The sequence below is a fragment of the Copadichromis virginalis genome, linkage group LG16 (genome assembly GCF_057382275.1).
Source record: "Copadichromis virginalis isolate Kocher_CV1m ecotype Utaka linkage group LG16, C_Virginalis_male_GT1.1, whole genome shotgun sequence".
NCBI lineage: Eukaryota > Metazoa > Chordata > Actinopteri > Cichliformes > Cichlidae > Copadichromis > Copadichromis virginalis.
The window spans coordinates 12,932,486-12,946,745 of NC_140633.1; the positions used below are offsets into that span (position 1 = coordinate 12,932,486).

The window sequence follows — 14,260 nt, forward strand, 5'->3', positions numbered from 1 at the left end:
AGTTGCTGTACAACAAAAACTTACACAAAGGTTCACAAAGCGTTACAAAAGGGTATGTTACATCCAAATTTCAACAAACCTGAAAATAAGTCACATAAAAAATAAATGTGCTCCCAGTCAAAGTACAAAAATGTGAGTACAGGCTGTTTCTGGACAATAGATTTGTACAAAAGATGAAACCTTAAAACAAAAACACACACTGCTTTAGGTTCAGCAGGCACACATTTACATATTTTACAACAGCGTCACGTTTGGAACCTTAAAGGATCAGTGTGTAGGATTTAGTGGCATCGCCACTCTTTAGCCCTCTTAAGAGACAGTGTTTGGTTTGTTCCTTCTGATCTCACACTTGATGGTGACCTATAATAACACAAGTAAATATTACATTTCTACTTATAGCTCCCAGTAAACCCCCCACACTGGCCCTTTAACTCTCCATCTCATTTTCAAAGGTGACTTCAGATTTGCTCAGTTGCCAAAACAAAGATATAAATACAAGTTTAAAGTGCAGATTCTGTTGGGGAAGCAGCCAGTTTGGTTTTATTGCTTTTTCCCAAAACGCTGTGACATGATGTGCACAGATCTGTGGAAAATGGCATGATTATGTGAAGAAATGCAGATAGAGATTCAAAATAAGCACGCTGGAATCATCCGGCTCTGTTACTTATGTCACAGCTAAAGCCGACATGCTAATCCTCATAGTGGTAGTTTTCTCACTGTACTGTGTTATATTTAATATTTATTACATTGTTATTAAGAATGTAATAAGTATGTTTCCCTGCATGAATCAACAACTTATTATGGAGTGGAGGGGTATGCATGCCTGCATGATCCCAGGAGCAATGGTAGGGTGAGGGGGACAGGCTAAGAATGATTTAAAACACCCCTACGTAGAAGAAGCCATCAGACCAGTTAACTCACCTGAGAGAGGGGTTCAGGGGCAGTAGCTGCAGTAGGGGCCCCAGTAGTGATGGCACTCCCAGTAGGGGGTGGCACCCCATTCAGTGCTTTGTGGGCTGGTTGAAAGTGAGCAGTAGGGGAACTGGCATCCTGATCCACAGTTGCTAAAGCTCATTGTAGGGATGAATGAGTACATTCTTACCCTGTTCACGAACTCAGGGCAGCAACTGAAGGAACAACATCATTGATACAAGCAGCAGAAATGAGGTTCCTCTGATGGATGTCTGAGCTCTCCCTTAAACACATAACTCCGTCAATCAGAAATCGTCAATCTGAGTAATTTTCCCCCGCAGTCTATGTAAACCAGCTGAGATGATTAGGACATCGGACTAAAATAAGAGATCGTGTCTTTTGACTGGCCTGGGAACCCCTCGGTCTCCCTCTGGATAAGATAGCAGCTGGTAGCAGAGAAGATAGGATCGGTCCTCTTAGACCGCTGCCCCTGTGGCACAGATAAGTGGCAGAAAAATGGATTTATTGATGGAAGAATTATGGTCTGTTTTTGTTTAAACAAACTTAATCTCTAGGTTAAAAAAAAACATTGAGCTTTTTATTTGCTAATGTGAGTGTTTCATGGTGAAATATACAGTACATGAACAAACAAATTCAACAATACAAAAAATCCTTGTGATAAATAATATGTACACAGGCATACAGCACATTTACATTAAATCCTTTATGTTTTATCACAGGAGAGAAAAAGGTTTGTTTTGGCAACTGTCAAATCTATCCAGTGGAAGCATTTATCTATTTATTATGGAGTTCTTTCTAATTACTGCTGAATATTTAAGTAGCTCAAGCTTTGGATTCCAAGCTGCACAGGAAAAAACAACAACAAACAATTAAAAAAAAAAACAACAACCCAAAAATGTAATCCCCCATTCATACAATGTTGTTGAATGTTGCTGTTTCATGTGGTGACATTCTGGCATTTAGGAGGAAAACATAATGTAATGCTTGTTTTAAAGGGGCAGTAAGAAGATTTGGGTTAGCGAATGTCTCAAGTGCAGCCCTTTTTAAAAATCTGGTCTAATGACCATGGTAACTTATGCTAAACATATGGTCATTTATTTTATATCCTGTACATTCCTGGATAAGACTGCAGTAGGCAGTACATGGTTGGTTTATTTTGTGAATAAAAACAGTCAAATCAGGCGTCCCACAGTCACTTTTATGCTAGCACACCAAGCAGAACGCCTGTGTTAACCCAGGACGCTGATAACAGTGTTGTGATATGTGATGACTGTGGTTTCAGGTTTTGCCGAGCCAGCTAATGCAAAGAAAAAGTAGCTTTGTTAAACTTGCTATATAGCATAAACCTTAGTTTCAGAAACAAGTCCAGCACTTGTCTGACAAGTAAATCTGCCAAACAGTACAACATAACTGTTGTGTATCAATGCAATCACACAGCAGAGGCTGATCAAAGTCCATAATAATGTTATTCAAAATAATACTTCCTACTACCCCTTTAAAATCTCAGTCTGAGCCAGGTCTGCACAACCACATGTTTCAAAAGACCAACCAGCAACTGCCTTGATTTCACACACACACACACACACACACACACACACACACACACACACACACACACACACACACACACACACTGATACTGTTCACTCACGAGCCCCTCATGTGCTCAACTGTTCAGCAGAGGAGCGTTTCATTTTAACATCTTCATATTGACTGCTAAGCAGCAAAAACCTCATTAGACTCAAGTTTTTAAACCTAGGGATGTTTTTTTTAACATAGTGTTTTAAGAGTTTAAAAAAATGGTAGAGTCTTAACTAGCTGAGACTGTCTGAGCTAGGGCGATGGCTACATGAAAATCTCGTCTTCACACACACCTGAAATATAAAAGTCACATACAGTTTCAGGTGGTCTACGAGGCCTGAAGCTCAGACATAGACATATTACTCAACAACAGGCCCCCGGGCGCAGACCCTTTCTACAGTGGAGAATGACATCATCCAGAGCCTCTAGTCTATTACAGTATAATGGGTTTGTTTTTTTGGTCAGTCTGTTTGTCCTCATGGATGTTGTCTATTTGTCGTCTCTTGAAGTCGTTTTGTGTGTATTAGTGCAATGTTTCTCTGTGGTGTTTTTTGCAGTTTCTTTGTAGTCACTTGTTGTTTATACAGTAAGGGTCCTGGCTAGACCGCCCATGCTAAAAAACCAAGCCCTGGAATGGCGTGGCTACGTCTGCAGCCTGTTCGCAGCTCGGACACAAAACATTTCACTGCATGTCGTACTCTGTATGATTGTGTATGTAACAAATAAAGCTTGTTTGTTTGTTTGTGGTTAGTTTCTGTCTCTTTGTTGTTGTGGTGTGACCATCTGTTGTTTTTTATTATCTGTCTCTACAGATGCAGATTCTTAGTTATTGTGTGTCTCTTTGTAGTCATGTTGAGTGTGTTGTGTCTCTTTGCGGGTAGTTTTTGTTTTGTCTGGCTGTAGTCATGTCTCTCTGTAGTTATGAGGAGTCAGTTTTTTTATCTTTTTGTGGGTACTTTTGGTTTTGTTTCTTTGCATTCATTTTTTGTCTCTTTGTAGTTATGGTGAGTCACTGTTATTACCATTTTTTGGTGGGTTGTTTTGTGACCTTTTGTCACTGATTTTTATCTCTTTGTAGTCACCCTGGGTCTGTGTTTTCTTTTTCTTTTTAATGTTCCAGATGAAATTAGCTGATCCCTTCAAATTGGGGCTCTGAGCTGGGCCACCCTGACCGTGGGTCCCTGTAACTGTAGGCCTGTTCAGTAATCCATCCATGACCACAGTGATGCATAATGTTCCCTTGAAACACTGACTGGTTTTTGCTTTTGTTTGTTCATTTGTTCCACTACCACCACATGTTTTGGCACATTAGCAAACTGCATCTCATGACAAATACCACAATAGGAGCTTCACGGACCAAGTCTGAAAACGTTTCCAGGTTCCTTATGTGAGCACTGACTACCAACACGCGTAAAAGGATAGAGGGTAAGAAAATAATCACCTGGAATCCATCAGAAGCTTGAGAAACACAGATTAGTGTCCCCAGACTAACGCACACTCAGACCTGCCTCATGGACGAGCAGACAGCTCCACACAAAGTCATACTACTAAAAATGTATAAAACACATACAGTTATACCTAAAATATATTAGAGAAAAATATTTTGGCCTTCTTTCTTTTTGACTGTATATAACAACTCAAGCGGATTTTCTCTGCATCTCTTTATATTATAAATAGTTTCGTGTTTAAATACAAACTGCAGGTAAAAGCCGACTCCCTCTACATTAAGACTAAAGTATTTTGGTTTTATTCTTTTCAGGGTAGTGAGAGCAACACACTAATTACTCACACAGTCCAAAAACACTTCACCAGAAACCTCAGTAGGAAAAAAAAAAATCTGTAGAAACATAACTGATAATTTAATAAAAATCATTTGTTAACATGTGCATAGACACCATGATATAACCTGGTGAAGTTGGTGCAACTGCAGTACGCCACAAAGGCTTTGGCTCCAGCCAATCCACTCGCAATTTAGAGTTCAATCGTGGATTTAAAACAACACATTACCAGAGCCACAGTCAGAGAACGAAAACATTGATTTTGAGAACACAGATGCATTTTTTTTAAAGAATATACCAATTAAGTTGTATAAAAAAGAAAGAAAATTGAGGTAAATAATTGAATGGAAGAATTATAAAACCCCCTCCTCCCCAAATTGCAGATTTAAGATTAAAATTATTATTTCAAAAGAATAAATCTATATTTTTTTTATAATATATTATGACACTTTCTAAACTTTGAGCCTTTTCTCTCACGTTATTTGTGATATTTTCCCCAAACTTTTCTGGTTCTACTCTCAAAATCCAATCTCACTTTCTGTCACATTGGTCTTCATGGTTCAAAAGTTTGGTACCAACCAGTGTAAGAAGATGACATCAAACAAACAAACAAACAAACAAAAAAGATAATTTGAGTTTCCTAGCACACCCTTGGCTTGGCACGATGGTAAAATCTTAATTGTCCAAAAAAACTGTCCTCTTATGAATTAGTAGATAATACACTTCTGATGGGTTTAGTTCCCTTAACACCATTTTTTATCCTTGAATACTATTTTAAAAAACAAACAAACAAAAAAACCACTCTGTTACTTAAGCTCATGAAGGATCGGAGGCTTTTTTTTAGCGTTGTGTGAAATCACATGAGCGATTTCATCTGGGTGAGTGTCTGTGGTACGTGTCAGTCGGTTGAAGCTCCGCCCATCTTTACTGCTCACGTCAGGGCAGAGTGTCTGGGGGAGGCTTCATCCACCAGAGCCTGCACCGTGATGGACACTTTGACCAGGCCTTTCTCCTCCAGGATGTGGTGAGGAAGACACAGTTTGTCCTGCAAGAGCAAAAGCAGGGAGAGAAAAAAACAGCAGGAGAGAAGAAAGAGAGCAAGAGAGAGAGGGAAGGAAGAAATGTGGGAGCAGAAGTAGAGACAGGAAAGAGACAAAGGCGGCACTGGGTTTAGTCAACACTTAAATCTAACGTCTGTTATTGCACGTATGTCTGCACATTCAATACGTGCAACTCTAGCTTCGTCTTAGCTTAGTGCTGCTTTTCTGTTGAGAGTTAGTTTAGAGTTTATATGTATAACGATGCAACACGTGATGTTAAGTTAACCGTCCATTACACTCAGACAGTTCAGTTGGAGCAGTCTGAAGAGTGGACTCAGTTTCTGACATCATTAGTCAATCCTAAGTCATTAGCTAATAACTTTGACAAGATGTTAATCAAAGAGCGCATGTTTTCATACCACAGATATATCCTCCAAGACTGAGATTTACTAAATAAACTTTAGTATTTTACCCAATATGAGTCATAATAAAAAAACACAAGAGAGGAAGGTGTATTCCTGAAATCTTCTAAAGGCCAGAAGTCTTTTTGCAACAACAGCTATCACCATCCGGTGGCCTTCTGATAGAATGCAGTTGTAATGCACTTCACCATTAGCTTTATTTTCCAACCATGAAGCTATGTCTCTTTCTTTTTTTTTTTTACTGCCCACCTGTGATGACACAGGCGCACAGCCTTGTTCAGAGCTACTGTGTGCTAGTGGCAGCCAGTAAGAAGAATGTTGGTTTAAAGGGAGTGGTATGAACTCAGGAGCTGCACCAAAGCCACTGTGGTATAATTAAGGATTGTTTTGAATTATGAATTATGCAAAGCTACCCTAACACAGCATCAAACTAAAAGTATTGTAATTGTTATTGTAAATGAGCACAATGTGTCTGCCTTTGATACATCTGCAAGTCAAACGTCCCTGTTTGCAATATAATGTCCAAAATAAGGCCAGTTTTTTTAAATGTCACCTCTTCGTCCAATCTGATTGGTTGACACACTGTGTGAGAAAAAAGAACTCTTGTAGAAAAGTGGCTTTATTCAGACATAAAAGCAGTGCATCAGTCTGCATATGGCTAAACCGGATGTAGGTCATGAAAAAAAAATGAACATGGAGATGACAGCTGACGTTGGTCCACTTTCTATTTTTTGTGATTTTATTGAATCTGTGTAGATCTGAATATGGTTGGGAATGAAATGAGCACATGAAACCTCCACATGTTAGACCTGAAAAGGTTTCAATATCAAATCCTAGTTGTACTCTGACCATTTCTTATTTCACATGGATGGACCTATGGCTGCCTAAACAATGACACCGAAGAGCAAAAAAAATCCCTAAACTGTATTTATTACTGATCTTTAACAAGTTCTAATATCATACACAGGTCATAAAAATAATCGTTCTTACATGAAATCTGTGCAGAGAATGTGGCATCGACAGCAAATCACATTTACTCTTCAAATCATTTCATGGAATTTGAACAAGCAGTAAACTACTTCAAATAATCACATTGTTCAAAAGCTTATCTGTTGTCCAGCTTCATGGCGATCATTCATACATAAAGATATTTACCATTTTCATACCATCACAACTATAAACTATAAATACTGGAGAAGACCTCTGTTCTCATTCACCCAGTGAGCTGTCAGGCATAGTTGTGTCTTTAAAGATTCAGTGGGCACATGTCCACATTCCTTTAGTTTTCAATTCAAACAGAACAGTCTGCAACTGCTCCATATACAGAAGACTAATATATAACTTATAAACTCATCGGGTTACTTTAGCCCTTCAAATATTCTCCAAAAACAGTCACATTGCATATCAGGGTGCAGCAGAGCTCAGTGATGTAACTTAAAATGTTCTCTCTGCAGGTGCCGGACAAACGTAAAAATAAATAAAATTCACATTTTCCTCAAGTTTCAAAACATCACACATCTCATAAATAGAGCTTTTAAATAATCCTTTAGGCAAACAAAGACATGAAAATACATCCAACTGGTTTTGAATAATCAACAAGTGAAATATGGCTTCCGTTTGCTTCAAGACTTTAGACGTCAGGAAAAGAGCAAATACTGTTTGTGTGGCTCTGTAATGGTGAGCGTCTCCGTACAGGAAACCTGTGCTTCTGTAGTTCACCCATTCTGATACTCGGGATCAATCATATTCAAGTCTGTAACTTCAGTCAGTCTAAAAAAGAAAACTCCAAAAGAGCAGGGGGCAGTCGGATAAAAGTTCACATATGATAAAACAGGACCTCAGCAGTACTGTAGCAGCCAGTTTGGAGGTCTGCAGTTTTTACATCCAAGTTAACACTTGACAAATCATCATGGCATCATTATCATTAACTGTAACACTCATTGTAGTGTGACATGCAGTAAAAATACAGCAGCGTGAGATTAGATGCCATTTAAGAAAACATGAAGATTAATTTAACTGAGATTTTGCCTGATTTTTATACAACACTATAAAATACAAATGAGCTCGTTGACTGGGTCGGTTTTCCCAGAGCCAGTCAGAACCAAGTTCAGCCCGTCTTAATACAGTGGCATTTTCTTTGTACACCACAGTGGTGCACAGAGGCAAAATTGTGTATCTGAAGTGCAGACTTCCGGCTTTAATTCAAGGTGTTTAACAAAAGTATTGCATTTCTACAGTCAACCACTTTCAGAGGCTCAAAAGTAAGTGGACAAACTTACACGATTTGAAATATAAAGATTGTTTTCAACAAATTGATGAAAATACTTTGCTGTCAATGACAAAGTCATTTATGGATATAAACAAATACCGTTATGCTCCAGCCCTGGATTCACAGCATTTGCTCGGTCTTTACTGTGGCCACCTTCATTTGGGTCTTTGTGTCTTCAGTTTCATCTTCAGTAACTGAAAAGCTGCTCTTCTCGGTTAAGATGACTGAGTTGAAGAATATCTAACTTCTTTGCCTTGAGAAAACGCTATGCTTTGTATCATTGTCAATTTCTACTGTGTTACGCTGTCTGATCAGTTTTGCTGCATTTGGCTGAATCTGACCAGAGCACAGCCCTGTACACTTCACGATTCATCCTACTTTTATCAGCAATCAAATCATCAACCATCAGTCATGGTGATCTTAAAGGTCGGTACCATAACACTCCCTCTGTGCTGTTTGACAGGTGATGTGGTTTTCTTTGGATCATGAGCCATTGCTCTTTTTTCCCCATCATTCTGATACTGTTGAACTTTGTTTCATTTGTCTAAAGGACTATTTGTCATAACTGTGCAGGCTCATGTTTCTGACAAACTCTACCCTGGGCTAACGGTTTCTAAGTGTAACCAGTGATTTGCTCCTTCTTGTTAGCCTTCTGTATTTCCATTCATGGAGATGTTCATTGATTGTACACCTGATACTCCCACCTCCTTAACCTTTATACTGTTAAGGTGAATTTTGAGCTGTTTTGACATTGCACAGCATTAAAAACTGATCGACTTCACCTAAAGTAACCCAGAACACAGTGAAATTAGAAGATTTTAAAATTTTATATTGTAAAGATGCTACAAATGTTTGCACATTCAGGCGTACTGAGACTGAGTCCCCAGTGTGGGACAAATATGGAATATGCCATGTCTGTGAGTATTTTTAATGTAAACTGGAGACAGAGTTAATGGGGGAACTATCACAGGTATCATGGTGACTGGTGAATTTGCCATGGAAGCGAAGGTAATGAAGTGCTTAGTGATTAGAAAAGTGCTACATGAAACCAAGTACATTACATTTGCACCTGCAGTGTAACAATAATCTACAAACAAATTATAATCTATTTATTATTTAACTGAAATAAAAGATCTAACTGAGAGAATATAAAGAGGGGCTGGTGGATGTTAAGATCAAAAGGGCACCCAAAGTGTCCCTGAGTGTGGGAAAGACGTGAAGTCCCACACACACAAGGTTTCCTATCACTGCTCTGAATGCACGCACTAGTTTTACTTTAAATGTTTTGTATTTATAGTTATGAGAATTTTTTAAAAGATATCGTTTTATAATAAATCCCAGTTCCTAGAAGTTCTTGCCATTTTCACTTTCAATAAAATACAACTGAATGATTACAGCCGTTATATTTTCGTGTCTTAGGTAAAACAGGTCTATAATCTGCCTAATCTGTCATGGAATACTGAAGGAGTAAACCTTACCTGGCTGTGAACAGTTTTTTAGTTTTACTAAGCAATCACCACATATTAAGCCTCTGAGAAAGGGGATTTGTGTATAAAATATAATTTCTAAACAATTAATATAATAATTTCATTAAATTCTTTGAATTGCAGCTGAAAGTCTCCACTTTAATCACATCTTAATTGTCTGACCTCAAAACCTGACTGTGTCTTCCATATTTACAGACTACCATCATAATGTGAATGTGTTCTGTTCTGCTACTGTAGTGGAGTAGGTGGTGTTTGGAAGCTTACAAGACGGGGAAAGTTCTTTGGGGTATCAATTCCCACATTAACTTAAAGTAAATCATACACACAAGAAGCATCATCAGCTATTGTTAGCACAGGGACATTTTATTAACAGACCAAGAAGTAATTTGACTGAGGGTATGTAAACCACCACACCAGTGCAGGTTAAAAACCTGGTAAAGGCTTTTAAAGATGGTAAATGGCCTGTATTTGTATAGCGCTTTACTAGTCCTTAAGGACCCCAAAGCGCTTTACACACACAGTCACACACTGGTGATGGCAAGCTACATTGTAGCCACAGCCACCCTGACAGAGGCAAGGCTGCCGGACACTGGCGCCACCGGGCCCTCTGATCACCACCAGTAGGCAACAGGTGAAGTGTCTTGCCCAAGGACACAACGAGCAAGACTGTCCAAGCCGGGGCTCGAACCAGCAACCTTCCAATTACAAGGCAAACTCCCAACTCTTGAGCCACGATCGCCCGTGATGTAAAAGATGTAAAAAGAAAAAGCACTCCCATTTTAAGTTTGGCCCCACTTCAAGTTCATCTTCTTGTGCACCTCTGGACCGCTTTCACAGTACAGACTATTTTTAGACTCCTTCCCTAAAGTCCTGTTCTGTCCCTGTGCACTTGCACTAATGGGTGCTGGATCTCCTCCAGTGCGTTCAAAGACTGATCATCCACTGATATATTTAGTCTCTCTCTTTTTTTTTTAAGACAAGTGGACAAGCTGCATTAAGGAAAACCAAAGTGAAGGTAGTCTTTCTGTGGACAAAGAACTCCTGCATTTAGCTAGTACACACTACAAAATAAGGCTGGTTCCACCATATAGTCTCCCTTCAATGCCCCAGAAAGTTTCAGTATTTGATTCTGGGGTATGAATCCATGAAGCTCAACAATGTGAACAATTCAGAAAAAAATGCAGCATGTTTCTCGTCATTCTTCAAACCTGAAGTGCCTCCTCTGGACCTTGGAACTGTGGACTTAAACTGAAGTGCTCAGTTCTAGTCAGAGCATTAAATGTCATCACCAGCAATAAGGTTTGAAAGTTTGAAACAGATTGTAATGTGGGCTCTCACTGGTCTGAAAACTGTGGTGAATGTATTTACAGAGCAAATGGTCCTAAGAGGACTTTCAGGGAGAAACCTATAAATAGCAATTGTCTAAGAATAGACGATAAGGTTGAAAGTGAAGAGGGGGCCAAATTTAAATGCAGCATGGTTTAGGATTTTTATAGTGATCTTTCCAGAACTCTTTGATCACACCTTTTCAGACAATATTTCAGAGCTTCTTTTTCAGTCAGTTCACCACTAGACCTCCAAAAGGCTGCAAAATACTGCCCACTAATCCAAAATTAAAATCTGATCACTGCTATGGAAGTGGTACAAATACTGGCATATTCACTCCCTCTGCAAGAAATTTCAGTGAAATTCAACCGTTTCAGAGCCCCAGACTGACGTGACCCAGAGAAAAGCAATAAGCCCTCGGTCCTGCACAGATGTGATTATCTCTGCTGGCCAACATGTTGATAAGACATCATTGACTTCAGATAACCTATTACTCTGCATGCCCTGCTTTTGTTATGTGTCAGTTTATTGCAAAGACGTCATAGAAGGATAAAAGGAGGATAAAAGAAGAGGCATCCACTCATGCTGATGCTGCATTTGTGTCACATGGGATGGTGCTCATTAAAAATAATAGAAATATTATAGATTCTATGTGAGGAAATTAGATTGTCATGTGTTTATTTGAGCTTGTTGTTTGACAGATCGCCATGGTTACATTTGGTGACTGGCTGACCATCAGTGACTCCAAAAACAGACTCATTGCATCGACCACTATGTTTATGGGAAGTATTCCTCTTTCTTATTTTAGCACCACACAGAATGCAATTTAACACTTAATTACTGCAACACTGACCGAATAATAACAGATGAGTGATTAGAGCCACTAAATGAAATTTTTCCCACCCGTGTGACACAAATTCAGCAGAAATAAGGAGGAGGAGCCTGGGCAGAAAGAAGGCAGAGCTTGCAGGTGTCACGGTTACGTCAGCTCGGTCCAACTATAGGCCACGAAGAGCAGAACAAGGCAGAGGATGTGAACTAAGCTCGAACCAATAAGGTCCCAGATCTGCCAGGCAGGAGGCGGAGTTTGAGTGGTTACAGAAACTAATAAGGGAGTCTCTGATGCCCCAGGGGAAGTGGGGTTTGCAGCTGAGATTGCCTCCTCCCGTTTCCTGTCTGGATCCAAGGCAACCAGCGCCCGAACCGTGGTGCGAACCGGCTGCAGGCGGCACTGGATGATGTCATAAGGTGAGCAGAGGGACGACTGTTGCCCCCATTAGGAAGAAAGGAGGGAAGAAATGAGGAAGTGAATGAGGAAGGAGGAAAAATAGTGGGAGAAGTTGGAAGAGAAGGAATGAAGGGAGCAAAGATGGGAAAGATGAAGTAGGACAGAGAAGAAAGAGAAATATAGGGCAATAAAATGGAATGTGTGATGAAACAAATGAGAGAATATGATGGAAAGGTAAAAGACACGAGGAGGAAAAAAGGCAACAAGTGAAGGAAAACATAAGTGTGTAGATAAAAAAAATGGATTGAAGTTTGAGAAATGAGAAAAAGGTTAAATATTCTCCACAAAAAGCAAGAAGGTTGATGAGAAGAAGAAGACAAGGGAAAGGAGGAGGGATACGTGGTGCGATCCAGCCGGAAAGTAAAAAAGAGAAAAGGCAGAAGGTTAACCAATGGATACAGAGGTCAAAGGTCACAGAGTGAAGGAGCTGGTGGTGAGGCAAGCAGGGGAAGGAGGGATGCTTACTGAGAGGATGGCTCAGAACCTCTGCAGAACCCTTTGTCCTCCCAGTAAGCAGTCCAGTGATGAAGAGGTGAGGTGGCTAATGGGAGAGCCAGTGCAGCAGGCCAGCGCATTAGCATAGAAGCTGTTAGCACGTAAGCGCAGGGAAGCTTTGCAGAAGCGTTACTAGTAAAGCAGTCAGGCTGCAGCTTAAATGGCGGCTAGCGAACACAGAGGCCAGAAAACAGCCAGCAAGCAGAGATGGAGGTCAAAAGGTCAAGGCAGGTTAAACCTTTGAACTTTAATTTTCTAACAGATAAGAGAGCAAAAAAACAAACCTAAAACAAACACACAGATATCAACATAACATCAAATAAAAAAAAATCAAACTACCAATCATAAAGTGTAATAAAATAACCAATTAACCCTGACACGTCTCACACATGCTGCTGTTTACTTTTTTGCATTAATGCTAGATTGCAGAAAAACAATCTAATGTTTGCATTTCCCCTAATAACCTGCACCCTTGAGCAGCACCGTGTTAAAAATCCGTACTCCTGTTTCTCTTAAACTGGCAAATGGAGCCTGTGAATGTGACCTCAACTCTAGATCTGTAGCAGTTCTACCTCTAAAGCCAGTCTTTTTCTGTTTCTACAGCTGCAGAAAAGCAGAATGAGTAGTTTTTCTTGCTTTCCTTGAGACTGATCTTGCTTTGCAGTATGAAGCTACAGATAAAAACTGGAAACAAGCAGAAACAGCCAGCCTGGATGAGTATAGTGGTAACAAGGTCCGCCTGCCAGGTAGCCTTGAACTATAGGTGTGCTGGGATGTAACAGCAGGTGTACCCCTCTGTGTTTACTTTTCTTTCCTGACTGTAGACTTTAATTCTGCACAGCCTGCTGGGAAACATAAGTACCTTGGTAATGACCCAGGTCTTTGGACTAATGCTGCATTATAGTTGTCCATGATCTCATTTCCACAGCACACATTTCAAACATTTATTGTTATGTAAAATTATAGGAATCTAGCAAAAGCGAGCCTAAGTTTTCTCTTCTACAATTATTTGCAGTTGAGATGTTGTAAATGTTGCCCTCTCCTAATTTTGATTGGTTGATGAGTGACAAAGGACAATGGAGAGACAGCGGCATTTCAAATGCTGAGCTATTTTCAACCTAATAAGGTATAATCGGCCTTAATAATAAGGAAGACCGTGAGTGTCAAAACTCAACTTCACATAATTTGAATAAAAAATGAAAGCACAAAAATATGTTTCCTATGGAGACCCAAAATGCATACGAAACAGCTGCCAAAATGACAAACTGATGTTTTTCCTCAGAAAAAAAAGGTCATCTGTGTACAGTCTTTATGCTATCATAAGCTAACCAGCTACTGGCTTTAAGTTAGTCATTCACCATAAGGTGGCAGCACTTTAACAAAAGGTTTTGGGGTAGCTATCCACAGGTTGCAGTCTTGAAAGTTGACTTTTATGCCATCTTGGTATTTGACCTTAGTAACTTCATGTTACTAAGACCTCAGTCACAGACCTAGAGAGCAGTCAGTGACCATCTGCCCAGCTTTCAGTTGCTAGGGAAAAATGTGTTTGCTGGCAGTTGCCATGAAATCAGTTCCTAAGTCCTCATTCTAAAAGGCCAGTTAGTGATTCCCCCTGGTATCCACTGGTTGCTAGACAAGAAT

At 39.7% G+C, this 14,260-nt stretch overlaps 1 protein-coding gene across 6 annotated transcripts in view; it reads right to left on the reverse strand.

Moving 5' to 3' along the window:
- Positions 1-4,354: 4,354 nt before the first annotated feature.
- The window catches only part of lrch1 (leucine-rich repeats and calponin homology (CH) domain containing 1), a 100,036-nt gene continuing 90,130 nt past the window's right edge, over positions 4,355-14,260 (reverse strand). For 4 of the 6 annotated variants that reach the window (XM_085435415.1, XM_085435416.1, XM_085435417.1 and 1 more), the window contains one exon: positions 6,358-12,100. In XM_085435415.1, the coding sequence (XP_085291541.1) occupies positions 11,816-12,100 (285 nt within the window). In that variant the 3' untranslated portion in view covers positions 6,358-11,815. Of the gene's footprint in view, positions 5,338-6,357; positions 12,101-14,260 lie in introns of those variants that run through there. The other 2 variants (XM_085435419.1, XM_085435418.1) reach the window with 1 other exon arrangement.